The sequence below is a fragment of the Perissodus microlepis genome, chromosome 20 (assembly GCF_051167445.1).
Source record: "Perissodus microlepis isolate ML-2025 ecotype Zambia chromosome 20, ASM5116744v1, whole genome shotgun sequence".
NCBI classification, from domain to species: Eukaryota; Metazoa; Chordata; class Actinopteri; order Cichliformes; family Cichlidae; genus Perissodus; species Perissodus microlepis.
The window spans coordinates 25,723,902-25,744,740 of NC_140480.1; the positions used below are offsets into that span (position 1 = coordinate 25,723,902).

Sequence of the window (20,839 nt, forward strand, 5' to 3'; positions counted from 1 at the left end):
CTAATAACTACATAGGTGTTCTGTGATGGCAGTTGCCTGTTTGTAATGAAATTTGCCATACTGCAAAATTGTTCAGGAATTGTTTCAGAAAAATGAAAAAGAGTTCAAGGTGTTAACCTGGCCTCCAAATTCCCCAAAGAAAGGAATTAAAAATGTAAGTCCTTGGTTTGTTTTTTCCATTCCCTACAGACAACCATTATTTGCTTTTAACAACCTTTTCTTGACTCAACCAAGTACAAAGTAAGGATTTCAAACATAAAACACCCCCTTAGCCTCCTACTGTAAATACAGTAGCAAACAGCAGTTATAAAAGACCAACAATCTGCTCCATCTGTAAAACAGATGACAAAATTATGTGATATACCAGACAGGCATCCAACTGTCCAGCGATTAGTCCGGGCCTAAATTTAGTGTCTGTTTGACTTAAGCAAACATGAACTCAATCGTTCTTGTCAAGGATAGTAAAGTTTAACTTGACACTTGTGTTTGCAGCTTTCAGTTTTCATCCCTAATGGACACTGAAAGGAAACACTGCAGAACTCAGGAAATTCGTCTATGTCAAAAGTGTTTGTGAGTGTGCTTATTACTGTGCAAGGAGGTCAATCCATATTTGTGCAAAATTAAACAAAGGGAATAGGTAAAGATATTGTTTAGATTTGTATCCAGGAGTCATCTTTGGTTAGTTCTAAAAGATCAATCCTCGTAGCACCATAAAACTTTAATCAGCAATGCTATATGTATAGATGTGCAGTACAAAATTAGTGTTCTTCAAATCTTTATGCATTATTTTATTCATGGTTTTATGTTACTGGAAGGTTTGTCAGCACTGAAGCCATCGAATTTTCAACAGCGATGGCTAGAAAATCAATGCTTCACATTACCGGAATCCTGCCTAGCTCGCTTTGCTTTTAAGAGTCTTTCAGTTCACAGAATCGGAGACTAAAAGCTCTGAACAATGTCAGCATTCATATGATCCCTGTGTATTATGGGAATTTTCTATAGACATACATGCTGACTAAAGGATACCCAAAACTTTACAAATATTGTACATGAAATTGATACTTTTTGATGCCTGATTAGTGAAATAAATTGATATTGGTTAGATTTAAGAAAAAGTCCAAACTTAATTCTGTTTAATACTATTTTTACGTTTAGCATTATAAAGTAAACCTTGCAGCCCATAAATCTGATAGTAGGTAAGTAATATTAAACATGTCATAATTAAATATTTGTCTTTTAGTCTGGGGTTTCAACATAGCTATTTATACAGTATGTTTCAAATTGTCAAAGGAATTACTCCAAGTTCTGTTTCTTAGGGTCTCCTGTGGTGGTGTGTCTATTAACAGCCCAGAGAGTGGGTCTGGGAAGAAAAGATAACCCAAAACCAGTCAACAGGCATTGCATTTACACTGACACATAAGAGGATGGGAGGGCACAACAGTCAGTGGAGGGTATTATTTACATGTCGGTGTTAAACAGAGACAATGGTATCAAGGGTCTGGAAGTCAACAGTGGAGTAACAAAATCAAATAAATAAACAAATAACACAAAGGTGAAAAGGTCAAATCTTCATATACACTAGGGCCAAACAGCTACTTTGTGGTTACAGGTATTGCAACCAGGAACAACAGAATGTTAAAAGCAAAAGATTAAGAGAAGTGACTCTCTGTCGATATTCCTCACCAAAATGCTATTTGTTAGGAGGTTTAGTCGGTGCAAATAGGATTACGCAGAAGTTTATGTGTTTTTGGGAGGATTTTTTTTACCACTGTCAGATAAAGCATGTCTCATATCTTCAGAGCAACATATCAAGTTTAAATGTTTTGTGTAATTTTTTAACTTTGTTTGTTCGTATGTATTTGTTTGGAAATGTGCTGCCTCTTGGCCAGGACTCCCTTGAAAAAGAGGTCTTTGATCTCAACGGGACATTCCTGGTTAAATAAAGGTTAAATAAAAATAAAAAAAATACGAAAACTTGGGAAATTTTATATCTTTATATATTGCAGAAAATATCACAAACAGTAATATATTACACTGAATCCAGGACTGACGTTCACGCGTGGTATGGAGGGAATTTTAAACATCACTGATGTATGCTTAGACTGCTCATTTTTCTGTTTGTTTATTAGCCAGAATACACCAACACTACCATGACAAATTTCACAAAACATACTGTAGATGTGGAGCAAATCATATGTAGTGTTGATCTGGATCGTATTCTTAAAAATGTTCAAATATAACAAATTTAAGCTTGCAGTGTGTATATACCATAATAACAGATCTTAAGCAAAACACCAAACTGTGATGGTCTGACACTATTTGAAAGACTACATTATTCTTGAGCCCAGTGTCATAAAAGACAATAAAAGCTGAAGAGTAAATACTGAAAAGATGATCAGCAACACCTTGGGGCCCTAAATCTGGCAAATTGATTCGATAATAACCATGGAAAGGTGGTCTGGGAACTGTAGCGTCAGTTCTTGCAGTACAGAAAGCCATGCAACTGGAAAGCAGTACTGTCCTTAGATTTTTTTGTAATGTGATTTAAAAAAAGATGAAGCAAGAAATAAAGTTCACTAAGATGGCACCAACGACGCCAAGCATTTAATGCCAAAAATGCAAACGTCATAGTGACACAACATAAGAATAATGGAATGGTCAAATATTTGGATACTGCCCACGTTTCAGCTGACCTCTTTTGAAATGAAGTAATGCAATGTGAGTACTTGTTAATCATGCCCATGCATTAATGTATTATCCATTTGATTTCCATGTTAGTAAGAAACACTTAAACTCAGTCTTCAATTTCCTCAAAATGTAGATCTCCCAAGATGTGAAACTAATTGATTAAGGCAATCAAATTAGTGGAAATACACATCCTACTCAAATTTCTTCTATTGCTGAGGTGAGCAAGAAAATCTTCATAATTGCAATTACTGCCTGCTGTTGTCTCAGACATGCTCTCTGGATGATACACCAGGATGACACTAATGCAATTACGTTCTATGGATTTTGATGAGACCTCTGACAAACACAAATCTGCACTGGTGGAGAGAATACATCTGGTCTAAAGGCTTGACTCACAGGTTTCCAAATCTGGCTCACAGGTTTCCAAATCTGGCTCACAGGTTCAAACAACAATCAACAATCAATAGTGTGACCTATTAAAAAAGAACAAAACACTCAAACAATTCCCTTTCTGGTTATCACAGAGGACAGTACAGTCAATACTTGTGGAACATGATAAACTCCCACTAGTGCTGGAAAACACTGTCAAGCGTCTGCATGATTTTTATGTTATATGTTAAAGAATTTCTGACTAGTGTCAGATTTCATTAAATGAGAAAAAACAAATATGGCATACCAAACAGCCAAACTGAGATACCATTATTGGTTCATTCACAAGTGAGGTGGTGGGCTCTCATCACTAATTCTGTAAATCTTCAACTCCTTAAAACACAATTTTATAACAAGTTGAAGCTCAAGAGGGGATTGTAGGTTGGCTCGGAAAGAAAAGCAGGGACACGAGAGAGACCTCAAAGTGGTAATCAAAATCAGTGCTGTCATTCGTTAGCACTCTGAGTGGGGACCTAGTGGATAACACTCAATGGGGCAATAAGCAGAATGAAAGAGTGTGAAATGATACGGGAACATGAACAGACAGCAGCCCTGGCCCTTCTCAGAGGACCTGGAGAACATGCCTGTCAACATCTATTTTGCTGCCGTCATTAACACTATAGCAGCACAAAGTTGAAGTTCCCCTTGCAACCTCATTTAATTTCAGGGCATGAAAATCAAACCTTGAATTTTTATGGCAATGTTCAACACTGGATTTCAGCTTTAATAGTATCCTCTTTAAAACAAAATAACTACACTGCTTTTTTTGCCTTTATCTTCTTTAGGAATTGCTGGCACCCCTGTGGTCTTCAATGAGAATGGAGATGCTCCTGGTCGTTATGAAATCTACCAATACCAGATAACAAAAAACACCACAGAATACAAAATCATTGGTCACTGGACAGATCAACTCCACCTAGACGTATGTATTTTTAAACTGTTAGGTATGTCTGAAATATCGTATGCTTTCTTCTGATTAGATTTTGTGTGGTCATGTCCCAGTTAACTGATAACTAACTGAATTGTAACTGATTCAAAGAAGCAATATTTCAAATTTTCATTAATAATTGAACTTTTAAAAGTTCTACAAAGTATAAGTTAACATTAAAGTTCAATTTTTAAAGTTGAAGTTAAAAAACACATGACATTGAAACTATAATCACTTGTTTCAACTACTGGACAGACTGAGAAACTGAAAAAAAATTCCACATTGTGAACACTGTTTGCAAGTGCTTGCTGGCAGTTGACTTCAAAGTTATATGTGATATACTAAAAACCTCCATATGATTGGTTTGGTTGATAGAAAATTGCCTTGGTCACCTGTAGTGTTCATGGAAGATGTTAATTTGTCCACAAACACCCACCAACTACTTGCTAAACTGTACTGAAACTGTGGTGTGTAAGACACTTTTATGCTAACCGTATACCAAGTCACACTGCCGGTCCAAGCGACACCACAATAGCAGTGCACACCAACAGATGTGACATAATTTTTAGCTTTGAACGATCGTTCATTTCTCTATTTTTGTAACCTGATGCGTTGGACCGGTGCCGCAGCAGCTAAGTTGAAAACACAAGTGTGCAATCACATCTTCTTCTTTTTTTAACCGCCATTTTAATAATATATTACCACATAACCTCAAAGATTATAGAGGTTATACATTGGAAGATGTTGCTGCAACAGTTTGAAACCACGTGTCTTTGTGGAAAGCTTTAAAAAAATATCCCCACTCTGTTTTTCCAAATCTTTGCTTCTGGTTTCCCCGTATCAGCGCTGATGTGGCAGTATTGCCTGAATGGCAACATCCATCTTTCAGAAGAATACTGCAGTGGATACCTGCACCTTAAATGTGTCACCATATAGCAGTTTCACATGAAGCGACCACAAAATGGATGGAATACTGGTGCTTTAATTCAAACCAGAACCCATTAGCTTTCAAAGTAAAAGTTGCACCTTTTGAAATGTGTTGCTTTCGGCACCTTCAGAGTAAAAGTTGTGAATTTTATTTTGAAGGAAAGGAAAAAGGCACTGTTTTTTTTTTTTTTTTCAAAGTCTCCCTTTTTTGATTGCATCATACTTTTTAATTTTCACTACTATTCAGTGATCTGGGTCTCTTCAGTAGTTAGTGAATCTCTTCCATGCAAACTATAGGCGACTTCCAGAAGCAATAACAAGAAGGATTTTTGGTGTCCTCTATGTGAAAAATTTCATCTGGCAATAGCCAGCAATCACTTCCCATCAACAGCGAATACCTACTGATGGAAAGTTTCTGTAGCTTGCTGACTGGTCTCTAGGCCTATGTGACTGGGGCCTTAACATAAATAACTAAAAACTAAACTAACTGTAAAATTTATAGTGTCATTTGGATTAAACCCACCCCAACAATGCTAAACCAGTCTCTAAACTTGTGGTCATTACATGTGACATTTACAGCAACAGAAAACCCATATGTAGTAAAGCTTAATTTATGCACTTCCTCATAACTTATCCCTAATATCCAAAACTATGCTAAATACATCTTGCTTATATGCAGCTTTATAGGGAATCATTCAACACAATAGTGACTCAAATCTCAAGAATTTATAGAAACAGAGATGCTTTGGGTCAAAAGACAGTATTATACAGCGTGACCACATTTACACTCAAAATCATGGCAATAGCAGTAGGTGTGTAATGGAGTACACAACATTTTTACACAACTATTTGCATCAACCTTTTTTTGACATTTGCTGTCATTCTTTACACAATAATACAAATTTCCCTTTTAATGTATACATAGTGCACAGAATCTGCAGTGTCTGAATATTTAAGTATCAAAACTACTATATTTTAAATGCCAAACCCTCTGAGGAAAAACATGTATCCATCACGTTTTGCTATGAATGATTCATAAGTCTCCCTCTGTGTGTTCTTATTTTGTTTACATGCATACTGTAGATAGGATTTTGGATTATTAAAGACATCAAGAAGCTGAGTTATGGCAGTACACACAACACCAGCTCACCAACATCAGTAGCTGAGAGCTCTAAGAAGAATAAGAAATACCATCATTTTTGAAATGTCAGAACAATCATTTAACTATTTGGATGTTTGAATTAAACTTTCCTGTCCATTTCCACACCCATTTAAGTTAATAAAACTTAACTTAGATCCAATGAAACCATGCTAATAACTATAAATAACAGTCTCAATGTAACTCATATATCATGTAGTAAGTGTCTTAATATCTTAATTATTTTATTAATAAATATTGTCAATATTCTTTCAATAATAACCCTTTCAATGTATTTTCAATTGTACTATAATGAATAACTGAAAATATTTACAATTATATGATTAAAATATAGGAAGATACAGTAAATTATGTCAATAAAATACACTTATGCATATTCTGCGTCTACTACATTTGAAAAAGCCAAGTATATAGATAGGAAATAGATTAAAAAACACACAAAAATGTGAAAAAATGTTTTGTGTAGACAGAGTTACTGAAGCTCTTTTTTTCTTTTACATTTCCATGTAGACTAATGACATGCAGTGGCCTGGTGAAACTCAAGAAGTCCCTTCCTCTATATGCAGTCAACCCTGTCGTCCCGGGCAGCGCAAGAAGACAGTGAAGGGAATTCCTTGTTGTTGGCACTGCGAGAATTGTGATGGTTATCAGTATCAGGCAGACAATTACACCTGCAAGATGTGCCGCTTTGATTTGCGTCCCAATGACAACCACACTGGCTGCGTTCCCATTCCCATTGTCAAGCTAGAGTGGAGCTCGCCATGGGCCGTGATACCAGTCCTCATTGCAGTCTTTGGGATTATGGCCACTCTGTTAGTGGTTGTAACCTTTGTGCGTTACAATGATACACCAATTGTTAAGGCATCTGGTCGAGAGCTTAGCTATGTGTTGCTGACAGGTATCTTTCTGTGCTATGCTACAACATTCCTTATGATCTCTGCTCCTGATGTGGTCGTATGCTCACTGCGAAGGATTTTCCTCGGTCTGGGTATGAGTATAAGCTATGCAGCACTGCTTACCAAGACAAATAGGATCTACAGGATTTTTGAGCAGGGCAAGATGTCGGTCAGTGCCCCTCGATTTATCTCCCCAGCCTCGCAGTTAGTTATCACATTTAGTCTGATATCAGTGCAGCTCCTTGGAGTGTGCATCTGGTTTGGTGTTGACCCATCACAAGCCATCATAGACTATGAAGACCAGCGCACAGCAAATCCCGACATGGCCCGTGGCGTTTTGAAATGTGATATATCAGACCTGTCTCTCATCTGTCTGCTGGGTTATAGCATGCTTCTGATGGTCACCTGCACAGTTTACGCCATCAAGACTAGAGGGGTTCCAGAGACATTCAACGAGGCCAAGCCTATCGGCTTCACAATGTACACCACCTGCATTGTGTGGCTTGCCTTTATCCCTATCTTCTTCGGGACCTCACAATCAGCGGAAAAGGTAAATATCAAATTTAAAATTTGCTAGAAGAGTAAGGTCACAAATTGAATTTGTCCCAGTTGTGTAACTGGTTTAGAATGGTATGATGCCAGTGCAGTCTGTATGCTTTCAACAGCAGTTCTCTATTTAAGGCTACAATAGTCTAGTGAATTCACTTGTGCATGTTCACGTGTCAGTTTTCCATTTGTAGTTCTTTTATATTTCCTGTGCTTTTTATTATGAAGAAAATGGCCACTCAAACTGTTTGTTGTAAAGCATCAGCTCCTTGTGTCTGTATATGTGGAGCTATTCATCATGAGCTGATGGGCTTTGTGCTCCACTGTGGGATTACAAGGCTTTTAAAGTGGGTTTGTGAGAATAATTCATTCACCTCAAGTTTGCTTGGATATGTTTTCTTTAATTGTCTTTCTATGTGTGTTTGACTACTCAGTATTTGCACCCAGTGAAGCTGAATCAATCACTGCACATTCATGCACACAGAAATAGATAACGCATGTTTGAGAAGTAGCATAAAATTACTGTGGCTGTTGATGTTGCTTGTCAGTTGAAAGTGAATCGCAAATTAGCTCTTACAAGTGCTAATTTTGAGGTTGCACAGCGCAGATGCACATCTAAAAAGCAGAGAGTGGAAAAGTCAAACCACCAATTGCAACAGAAGCTTCAATATGGGAGTACTATAGCCATAACAGCAGCCTTTGGGTTGTTAATATCATAAAAAGGTGGGGATAAATTTGCATGAACATTGGCTACCAATATTCTGATAGTAACATCTGGAGTTTTTTGGAAAAAAAGCTCCTTAGTTTGAAAAAAAGAAATATATGGTTGTCTTACAATGGATAGCAGTTTTTTTGTGAACATGCTTGCTGCCATTTGCTATGGTAATTCATGAACGTAAACACAGCCACTGATGAGGCAGCCAAGGTGAAAATCACTTCTGGCCTTCATTTGTATGTCCAACAGTGAAAAGCAGGTGGATGAAATGATAGGAGAAATTATTCTCTGTATTACGGGGTTTTAATTAAATTGAACTGGCACATATACAAATCAAAGGCATGTTCTAAGACTGAAGGTCATATTGATTTACACCGCAAGCTAAATCTCTGGACAGTCTAACAGTAAAAAAACAAAACAAAAAAAGCATCACAAACTATGACGACTGATGAAAAAGGCCCTTCACATACATTGTTGTATCCGCCAGCCATTCACTTTAACAGTGATCAACAGATGAACTATGTTTTATTTATTCAGCGAATATTATTCTAATTACACCCATTATATATAAATTTATAACTGATTCTCACTTTGCATAAATACATTATCAGCTGTAGCTTCACCCTACAATTTTTTATATTATGTAATAGGAAGATTTGTTGAATAATGCTGCTCTTAATTTCATTATTTTTAAATGAATACAAGGAGAGAGCAACAAAAAGTGCCTTAGTAACAGCACAGTTATCTCTAAGGAAGAGATTTAACAATTTTTTGCAGCTAAAATCTTAACTTGTCACATTTTAGATGCTTTAATGATCGCTGCATTGGACTTAGGTGGTATAATTCCACTGAAAGTGCTTATACTGGCTCTTTACACTGAACTAAGCCATCTTTATCACACCTATGCTTTTCCTACTGAGATTCAAAATTACGTCAAAATGTCTGCCATGAAACAAGTCTGTTCCTTTCATTATGTGTCAGTATGTATTTTCCCTATTCATGAGAGAAGAGGCTTGCCATCCAGCTTTGTCCTGGTGTAGCTGCTACTACCGGCAGACAATGGAGCCCTCAAAGCTGTCGCTGGATGGGCCTGTCATAAAAGAATGAGTATTAGACCAGACATATTAAAACATTAAATTTGATATATTCACAGTCAAAGCCTAAAGTCTTAAACACAAAGGCTGGTGGGAAAGAACCTAAGTTAGAATATGGTTTGGGATGAAAAGGCCATAGAACTGCATGTTTCAAATGACACAGTTTCTCAGCCAAAATTCTGGAAGTCTACTGATTAAGAGCATTTTTCAAGAAGGTAAAAGCTTCTTTAGGCTGCTCCCTTATTCACAAGGAGTCACCTCAGCAGATGGATGGCCTATCTGAAGTAGTAGCAGTGGGTATTGTCTGTGTATTTAACCTGGAGAGTTTTTTGTTAAAAATCATTTTAGTTGATTTCACGAAAGTCTAGAAAAATAAATATATAACTAAACCAAAAAGCCTGAACACTTTACCAAGGCTTGGCAACTTTGTGGGAGTGTGATCCAGTGATCGTGTTCACATGGGTCACAAATAGGTAGGGTTACCTCTGGACAAGGAATGCATAAAAACAAAAAGGAGCAATCTGACTTCAATGAAAGTTCATAATGCTTTCTATGTCTGGTCCTGTTCTTTCACTGTGCCAATGGTGAAGATTGGTAACCATTTCGGCACGTCGGGGAAAATTTATGTCATAAAGGCTGATAGAAGTGGACAGGGGTCTTGGCTGCCCTCACAGAGTAACTCCACTCTGTACTCTAGAGGGCTAGGGTTCCAAACTCACCCTAGGCCATGTGTAATCTTCTCAGGAGATTACAACACTCCCCCTCTATCACCAGGGAATGCTCGTGTGCTGTTTGCAGTAATGATGGAGCACAAAGCTCTATCACCTCCATCTTCCACTGACATCTTTTTTTCTGACATGGCTTTAGGCAGCTTAATTTCAACAGAGCTTCTCTACATTTTGTTTTTTACATCAACATGACATGGCATTGCCTTTCCACTTGAACTAACTGAACACTCTACAATATAATACCTATAGAATCCAAACAAAACACTCATTGATGCTACACAAACCACCTTGTAACTTCCAATGTTATTTTTGTCTTGTGCTACAACACTGACATCTAGTTGTACTGATGGCCACTGGACTAGTTAAAATTCTGTAAGAGAAAGGTTGTGAGCAGAAGAACTGGATGAGTGCAATGCCCTTTGACACAACTCTGATGACTAGACAACTGGGTCTCTCAAGGGTTTTCAGGGTGTGAAAACCATTTTTTTTAGCAACCATATGGTTTGAGGTTTATGGAGATGAAATAAATTGCAAGGGCAGTCCAGATTTTCAGAGTAATTTTCTTTTCCTAAAGAAACCATACAAAGAGAGCGACATTAAGCAATGCCCCAAGCAAAGAGAACACTACACAGGGGTGGCTGTAGCCCACAGAAAAACACCCTAAAATCTCTGAGCCACCTCTTTTCTTGGTTTACTACATTATTAAATTGATATTGATAACATTTACACAATATATTAATATAATCTAATACAAGTACAGAACAAATAACATAAGAATAACTAAAAAAGAATAACACCAAAACCCCTACAATAAAAAAAGGAAGTGTGATTCATTCAGGCCCCACATCACAAACTTAGAGATCTTAAAGACTGCTACTAATATCTTAGTGCCAGATACCACGGGACATTTTCATGGGTCTTGTGGACTATGCCTCAATTGTTCAGTTATTTTGGCATCATGAGAGGGATCTAGTGGATATAAGGCCAGAGGTTTTAATGTTATGGCTGATTGGAGAATGTCACAACTGTATGTTGGGAAACATCATCTATAACTGTTGACAAGAGCCCTTTTGGCTATTCCCATGTCAAACAGCTCTGTCATTTGTGATGTCTGCAAATGTAATGTCAAACAAAACCTTGGGCAAATCTCTTTGAAGGATGTTTCTCAGCTGTGTTTCACTGTACACTTACTGCCTTGTGTTCATCAACTTTAGAGAGGCAAAGTAAGCTGTTCTCTACTTCCCCTTTATTCAATTAAGGTTTTCACACAATGATATTGGGAAAAAGATGAAGTAGGATCACAGTTTCTTTGTTAAATTCATGAAACTAACATTTAAATCGAGGACACTGTATTTTCATATTTTTCACTGGTTTTGCACCTTAAACAGAAATTTAAAGCATGTCATAAAAATGAATCAATGCCAAATGTTGTCTACCTACTAACATCTGCCCTGACTCGTCGCATTCTCTACAGTAACAAATTAGAGATGTACTGTGTATGAGTTCTAGGGTGATTATCATAAATGAAAAATTTATGATATAGGCCTTTTTATTATGCTGTAGGATGTTTCTTTCCACTCCCCAGTTGTTGCCTATAGCTATGTATCTGCTACCCAGCTGTGAGTAGCAGCTGTCACTGGCTTCAGAAAACACACAATGATGTTGTCTAAAACCTCAGGGTAAAAACATCTATGCATCAGGGGGGCTTTTTTTTATATGCATATCATAAAATAAACAAACCCTGAAATGACGGTAGAAGTCAGGAGTCACCAGTTTACATAAACGTTCCTGTGTTCCATCACAGAGTTACAATTTGCTATATAAGATGTGAAACATAGAAATATCGTCCACTAAACTTCCTTTTAGCTAAAGGAGAGTGACTTCATTCTGTAGCTTGAACTGGGAAGGCTCTGAGCAACACTCGGTCTTGTTATGTACGCAGTTTAATTTGAGACTATCATGTTTCTTTCCATGACACAGTGCTTCCAAAAAAAAATTATTATTTTGTCTCTGTTATCTCTTTTACAATACAGATGTACATCCAAACTACAACCCTAACCATCTCTATAAGCCTCAGTGCATCGGTCTCTCTGGGTATGCTCTACATGCCCAAAGTCTACGTGGTTCTTTTCCATCCAGAGCAGAACGTACCCAAGCGCAAACGCAGCCTAAAGGCTGTGGTCACTGCAGCCACCATGTCCAACAAGTTCAACCCTAAAGGTGGCCTGAGGCCCAACGGAGAGGCCAAATCTGAACTTTGTGAAAGTCTTGAAACACAAGGTTGGTATCACACGATGACATCCATCCATGCAACAAAGGAAAGACAGGTCAACCAGCATCTGTTAATGCACACTGTATGCAGAAAATAATGAACTCCTTTTAAGTGAAGATTACATTTTTCTTTAACAGTTGACAAACAGAATGATGGGAATAATTAGAAGTGATAGGGGTTGTGTCACATTAGCTTCTCACTTGCACATAAGTGAAGTAGTAGTTAAGTGTTCCCTTCAAAAAAGACTGGAAGTTAATTTTCTATACTTGAAGGATTATTTTTTAATTTTATAGTATGCAATAGCAAAATAGTTTAATTTTCAAAAACTATATTGATACTGGATTTGCCAGTCAGAAGGTGTGGCAGGGGGCCCATACTATTCTGAAAGGGATAAAAGCAAGGATAGCTCAGTGTTGGAGATGAGGATATTTCAATCACCAAGACAAATGGTATGAACAGGCAGTGCCTGTGTGGGGGCAGGCATAAATCCAGTCAAGCACCCCCACATGTTGTGATTACTTAAGGTACTGATTTTTTACTCTGACAAGCTGAACAATATACCATGATATATATCCGGACTAAAAAAAAAGACAACTTACACTTACGTGTATGTTTTCTTCTTATCTTGAAAGGGAATTGTTACAGTATATCTTATCCAATTACAGAACCCGTTTATAGGTGCTGAGACTTAACCTCTGGTTTAAACTGTGAATCTAACAACTGCTCTTTGTGCTTATGTGTCAGATTGTGTTGAGGGAGGGGAGCCTTGTGAGGGACTTTAGACTCTCAGGTAACCTGATTAGAAAATAACTTTGCTCTTCTATCATCCGTGAGCACTTTTTCTGTTAATTTCTGCTAATGTTCACCACAACACCTGTGCCTGCCTACACAATGCAAAAAAGCATCCCTGCTAAAATTCAGCACCCTGAATGACATAAAGCATTAATCACACAGTCACAAATCCACCCTGGACCAAGGGATATTAACTTGGATAAACAATATTTGTGTGTGGTGCTGTAAAATGGCCAATCAGCATGGTAAAGCCTGTTAATGTGAGAAGATGACAACCCTCTGCCGGAGAGGAGACAAGCGATAGCCATGTGTCCCCTGTAATTTGTTTCCCTGTTGACAAAAGAAGGAATTTGTGGTAATGGGACAACAACAACAATAAGAGTGAACAGGAAAAGACAGATGGGTCTGCCAGCTCCAATTCTTTCTGGACCATCTATTCTTTATCTTGGCCTCGCAGCATATAAATATTCAAATAAGGTTCATTTATCAATGCTTTTCTTGGAAGATATGCTTTGGATGAAATGGCAAGAATACCGCCCCCATTCACCCACCCAGTATGGCCCTGACAAATATACCAGAAGCATTTACCATTGCACATCTCTCCTCTGCAGCACTTTTGCCCCTACTCTGGCTTTCAGCCGTCTTCTGATTGGATTCATCCCTTCTGACATATTCAATCAGCCAAGGCTGCTGTAGGCAGATTGGCAGATTGGTATTGTGATTACCACCACCGAGCATGCTTGCTGAGGACAGTTTTACTTTTAAAAATTACACATACACTCACATTTGCACAGACATATGTGTGCAGACAAGCATGACTGCACACATACTCATGGGTACTGTACGTATGAAAGTCACATTTGACCAGTGGTTTGGGTTTGTTATGATTGCTGTGGTCTGCCCTCTGGTCATCTGACTTATGTGCTTCATTCACAGCTCACAAATTTCCACAAACAATGAAAAGAATAATTAGAACCATTATCAAACTTTGATAGCAAAAGCTATACGGCCGGGACAGATCACATATTGCCTTAATTGTATTTTACATGTAAAACACCACAGTTAAGAATGGTAATACATTGACTGCTGCATGCTTTGCTTGATGCACATAGAAACCACAGGTCGTTGCATGCACTAAAATACTTGTATTTGAATGGTTACTCCCGTATTTTATTCTACTGCTGTGAACTGCTTGGTAGTTTAGTAGTTTGTATTTTGGAATTGCAATTTAATAGTATAATCTAAAAAAATAGAGAGTTTTCCTGATTTTTCTATGCTGTAGAACCAGGTACATATGAGTGCAAAACTCAAGTGACTCTGAATAATTTTGCATTGCTGTCAAATCTTATGATACTATGTTTTTAAAATGTCTGCAATATTACCAGACAGACTTATCTCATGGGAAAACAAGAGGAAAACATGGAAATATGATGCATCTGTACACAGGCAGGAATTGTTACATTTTTATTTACTGTCAGCGTTGGAAGATGGTTTTATACTGGCACCACAGATGTTTTCGTGATTCCTCAAGGCACCCATGCCAAACTAACAGCAAAGCATTGAAAAGAAAGAGCTGCTGCAGTATTTTAACCCAAATTCTAACAAAGCAGTTTTCCTGCCTAAACCAAGATGAGTATTTGTGGTGGTCAACTCTAAAAATAAAGCACATGGCATCAAAAGTGAACAATGAAAGAGTAATATGACATACCAATACCAATGTAATACCAATGAAAATCACAGATTCCATGATGCATTCAAACTACAGTGTCTGCTGTGTTGAGAAAGGTGACATGATAAACTCTGTTGAAAGAAATGATAATACAAATTAATAAATAATTAATATTTATTACCTGTATTAATATACCTGTAAAATGTGAGGATAATTCCATTTCACGTCATATGTACATTATATATTTTTTGGATTTTTAGACTAGATCTAATAATGTCATTTGGAGGGTTAAAGGATTTTAGATGAGGATTCCTTTTACATTTAACAGATATTATTTTTTAATATAAAAGTAATTTTACTAAATATTTTCAAACTCTTATTATTTTAATAAAAACAATCAAAAGATTAACAGTAACTAATCATTTGGATAACTGAACCCAAACGTTATATACGCCATAAGAAAATGAACAGAACCTCTTCTTTAGAAACCAGCACATCCTCCATAAACAAGGGAACATTTATTACCATCCAAAAAAGAAGAAACGGACAGCTAGTTAGATAAAAACAAGCTGTTTCTCTTTTATCATACTTTTATGATATATATTTATGTTGGTTGCAGCTTTTATTAGATGGGCTGAGATTACAGATATTGTTGAATTTGTGCATTTTACACATTACTAACAGTTTATTTTGTATCTTAGACATGAGCATGCAAGACATTAAGATAATTTAACATTAGCATCAAGCTATTAAAATTAGTTTCACTTGTGCTTGTTTACTTGAGTTGTTCATAAGGAGAACTTTACAAAAATCAGAATTCCAACACTATGATTGCCTATTTGAATCTCACCCATTGCATTTTTAACCCTTCTTTCTTCTTCCCTATTATTACAGTGTTGGCCTCAAAGCAGACATACATAAGCTACAGTAACCATGCCATCTAAGACCGAGATGAGCCGTGGAAGAGGAGAAAAGGCCTGCCTGAGGAGAAATCACCTGATTCTGGGGGCATATTGGGGATACACTGGAGAACTTTCAAGCTGCTACATCAGAGGATTGGGGTGGAAAGATGGGAATTTGTCACTCCAAAGGATGTCATATTTTTTTTATGGAATCATGTAAAGGCTTGGATGCAAATTTTATGATAAATTAGTAGCTTGTAGGAGGGAGAGAAGAGATGTAAGGGAGCTTGGACAGTTAATTTTCCTCTTCCCACCCTGAGTATTGATCAGTGACGTTTCCAGATGCAGGCTGAATGAACCACCTGGAGCCTACAGATTTTTATTTTTTTTTCTGAAGTGTATAGAGCACAAGTTCAGTTCTCTCTGATACTGAATTGTTTGTCTCATTTCAGTAAAAACAGGGGAAAGCATTCTGTTTTTATCAAATGCAGCTGATGAAATGAAGTGGTGTAAAAAATGTAATAGTTATTTTTGGTTACAGGTGTATTTGGAGTTGAAAGCTGCAGTACTCTTCAGACTGTACATGCCTTACGACAGTACACTCAGTATTCCTACATGAACTAAATATATCTGAAACACATGAAAATAAAGCAGTGGGTCTCCCCAGTAGTTTTTTTTTTACTGTTTCATAATAATGAGGACACCACCATTTTGGCAATCCTAGTGTACAGTCCCAGAGCATGCTTATGGGAGCATCACGTGTACTGTGCTGTGTTGTCAACGTCTGTGGAATGCAACATTTGTCATCGTTGTCATTCACAGTGGAGATGTCATTTTTGGGGTATCCCTCTGCTGAATGAAAATAAGTCAAACAAACCAAACACAAATTGCCATGCAATAGCTCTATGGTTGACATCACATTCCATAAATGTCAGTCAGGACTTGGACACTTGACTCTAAACATCTGAGATTAAGGGGCTCTTATTTATCATGCACCTATTGAAGCCTTTTGAAAGACTGTCAAAATTTCACTTGCAGCGTTGAAAGTAATTGACAAATTTAGCCTAAAAGAGTTTTGATTAAAATTCAATAAGATTGTAAGACTTGTAATAAAGACTGTATACTCTGTACCTTAATGCAGGGTATTGTGGTATAGTAGATTTTTAAAGAAAAAAAGACAACAACAAGCTGTTGTCATGCCAGACATATTGTTATTAAAGCCTGACAACATATGATAAATGGGATAGAAGAAATGCACTGCAAGACTAATCTGTGTCCTTGCAAAATATTTTTATGGAAAAAATGCATTCCTCTTCTGGGTCTTGGATTTTAAGCCTGAAGTGTAAATGATAAATTATATTTTTAAAATAATTTTTTTGATTTAAAACAAGGCTCAAGTAGCTAGCCGGCGTTAATACCAATTTTGAAAAGGTATTGACTTAGTTCAGACAACTGGTCAAAAAGTTCAAACATAATTAGCAATATGATATATTGTTTCAACATATACTGTAACAATTTAAATTAACATTCAGTCCATTGTCTGACTATTATATATCAATAAAAGATACAGCCATGCTGTACTAAGTAGTAGCAAGTTCACCTTCCACTTGGCAGCTATCTTAATTATGTCTTGCTTCCAGCAAACAATTTGATTTGGTGTTTAGCAAGACCCACCTATTTTTTCCACAGAAATTGCTGGAAACCCAAATATAGACAAAAGGCCATAAACATGACACCAGCAGGATACACTTCTTTGTTTGTGTATAAAGGATGTGCAAAAAGAACTGTTTGTTTAAATGTTAACCAGCCGGTAGTTTCTCGGGTTTACTTTGAAGTATTTCTGCCCCCTAGTGATCAAGAGTCTCTAAGTACCGCTTTAAATCTCTACAGTGATACATCACTGCTCCATCACTGCTCCATGCCTACTAATTAATTGGTTTTCACAGTACTGAACATAAAAAAAATCAAAGGTATGAATACTTGCTTGATAAATAAGGGCCACTGCCTTCATTCTGTGCCTCATATCCATTAAACTATTTCTGCTAAATGTTCCATGGTTCTTTCATCATGTTTGTGTTGCCAGTATTACCTTTCAGTTGTTCAGTTTAAACATTATTAAGGAAGAATTCAGTGTACAATTTAAAATGTGTAAACACCATTACTGTTTCCATTCTCTAAAATATGACTAATAACAGTATTCTCTGGATTTTTTGTCTCATTAAATGTTATCCTCAGTAATGCAAAAATTGTATGTTGCATGTCAAAACCCATAAGAAAGTCATGTGGAAAAATTGGAGAGAAAGGCATAAAGTCCAGACTACTGCAGAGGATTATAACTTACAAATATTTTGCTTTTTGATCAATGATTCTCTCAGCTCTCAGCTTCAACGAGTCTAAGGTGTTGCGCAAATGTTGTTTTCTCATTTGATAAAGTATTGTTTGTGGGATTGTTTGTGTTTGTGAATATGATCATTTTACTGCTTTTTTGCCACGACCCCCCTCCCCACCTACTTTTATTTTTCTAAAACACTGTCTGTGTTACAAAATAGAATATGTAATTGCTGACTGAAATTAAATGGCAAGTTAATGTATGTTATTAAAATTGATTGATCATGTCTGCTTTATGTACCAAATTATTTAAAAAAAAAAGAGAAAAAAAACAGTTACAGTGCCTGGATATTTATGAACTATCTATAAAAAAAATAAGCTGTGTAGAGCATGTTCATTTTTATACAAGATATTTCTAATAAAAAGATTGTTTTGTTAACACGTTGTTGGTGTGTCTTCTTAGTAAGCATTTCCTTAGCAAAGAAAGCAACATTTAAAATTATTTTTATGAGTATTCTGTTGTCTTCTAGATTAAATGAATGCCTACTTATGGTTCAGTCACAATATAGTAAAAATAGGACACAGGTTGTAAATCCAACACTAACAACCTGTGGATAACCACTTTCTAATCACAAGGCAGTTGCACAAACTGTTAATTGACGGAACCTTTCTCCAAGCGATCAAAGTCTGACTACAATAATACATACAGAAAAAACCCCAATAATCATATAACCCTCTATGTGCAAGCACTTTGGCGACAGTGGGAAGGAAAAACTCCCTTTTTAGAGGAAGAAATCTCCAGCAGAACCATGCCTAGGGAGGGGTGGCCATCTACCGCAACCAGTTGGGGTGAGAGAAGGAAGAGAGGACAAAAGACATGATGTGGAAGAAAGCCAGAGTATAAGTATGATTCAATGCAGAGTGGTCTGTTAACACAAAATTCCCTATTACATGTAGACACAACACTGGTTCGTCCCTTCACTTACGTGCCTTTGTTGTGCTTGAAATTAGTAAAAAATAATAATAATAATAATTTTAAACTGAACTGAGAATGGCCAAGACTGAAAGCTTGTGAAAAATGTTCGAATAACTACAACCTGGGAAACTATTGTTCAAGACTACTTTAAACATTAACAGAAAGTCTGAGTCCTTGGAAGCAAAACATAAAGAAGTAAGCAGTGTTTTGAGACTTCTGTAGAGTAGTGTATACCGTAGGCAAGAAGAAAGTATTTTAAAGATACAATTTTAAGTTAATTTTAAGTGTTACCCGTTTGTTTGTTGTATGTAAGATGATGGCTTTCAAATTACCCGGCACTGCTGCATAATTTCTATACCTCTGTTATCCCTAGCTATCAACCATTTATGCTACTCACCGAGGACGCAGAGATTATTGGGGTTTGGTTTTTTTTTTGTTCCATTTCTAATGCTTATTTCATCCAAATAATTAAGAAAAGCCAAGTCATTTGAATATTTCCCCATTAACAATATTATAACTGCTTTAACATTTCCAGTGTTCAAATTAATGAATAGGCTACTGCTCATGAGACCACTGGGGGAATACATGCTGAAAATAAAAAGGGGTTTCTCATTTGAAATATCACGTTAATATTTCCACTTGGCTGCTCTAACCAGTGAGTGGGTATTTCATTTTGTACCCAAGAGAAAAGCGTTAAATATTGCTGAGGTGCTTGTTTCTTTCTAAATGTGCCGGAGACACAAATGTATAAGATGTAGTAAGTGTAGACCCTGTGGTGCAGTGCTGGAGGAATGACATCAACTTTTTTTATTGTTATTTGTTTACATTTGTGGTCAGAAAGTTGATAGTAGCTTATTTTTGCTCAAATATTTTCAGGGTGTCCAAATAGCTATATGTGGTGTTGCCCATGTGTTGGACTCTGTGTGACTGATGCCGTTTCTGTGAGCTAATGCAGGCATTACACAAGGACAGAGGTGGCAAAAGTACAAATATTCTGTACTTAAGTAGATGTATAGATACTTATGTTAAAGAAATACTGTGGTAAAGAAATACTGTGGTAAATGAAAAAATACAGTCTCTGAAATGTGCTCAAAGTAAGGACCTCTTTTGAGGATGTCTTGACCCGCTATTTTTGGAAGAAGCTAAGTGAACATTGTCCTATATTAGTGCAATAAAATTACATTAGTACATGGGAATAAAACCTTATTTCAGACAGTCTAAATTCTAATTCTATTAAATGTACTTAGCTTGAATTAATTGTGTGAAACATGAGCGTAGAAAAAGATCCAATATTCAATTTTAAAAAATGAGAACTTACATGTAAACTTTAAATGTCAGTTCATCAAATACTACTAAGCAGTCCTAACCTTTAAATGAAACCTCTCTTCTTCCTCTCCTGAACTGTCTTTTTTTTTTTTTATCTTTCTCTATCTCTGAGTAAAGTTAGCTCTCACTCATTTCTCTCCCTGGGAAATACAGCAGCTGAATGTTTAGCTAGCAGACAATGTGTGGGAAAGCTGCACACAAACACTTTGAATGTTTGATGATTGTTGTTGAGCTATAAGAAACCTTGCATTTGAAATTAAATGCCACCTAAAAGTCTTTACTCCCTATATGCTCTCTGAGGGTGGAGTACCATGACCACAAATTGGAACACCTGCACTTAAAAACAAACAAAACAAACAAAGGAGTAGATATTAGTGTAAAAATGCAGGGAGTAAAAGTACAAGTATTTGTACTTTTTTACTTCCCATCACTGCACAAGGGTTTAGTGTAAATGATGAAGATGG

At 36.7% G+C, this 20,839-nt stretch overlaps 1 protein-coding gene across 3 annotated transcripts in view; it reads left to right on the forward strand.

The window, feature by feature from the left end:
* Nucleotides 1-18,512, forward strand: part of LOC146364643 (metabotropic glutamate receptor 4-like) — a 189,998-nt gene extending 171,486 nt beyond the window's left edge. For 2 of the 3 annotated variants that reach the window (XM_084915996.1, XM_084915997.1), the window contains 4 exons: nt 3,903-4,039; nt 6,642-7,577; nt 12,144-12,390; nt 15,738-18,512. In XM_084915996.1, coding sequence (XP_084772122.1) covers nt 3,903-4,039; nt 6,642-7,577; nt 12,144-12,390; nt 15,738-15,787 — 1,370 coding nt within the window. In that variant the 3' untranslated portion in view covers nt 15,788-18,512. Of the gene's footprint in view, nt 1-3,902; nt 4,040-6,641; nt 7,578-12,143; nt 12,391-13,126; nt 13,173-15,737 lie in introns of all 3 variants that reach the window. The other variant, XM_084915998.1, reaches the window with a different exon arrangement.
* Nucleotides 18,513-20,839: the final 2,327 nt, after the last annotated feature.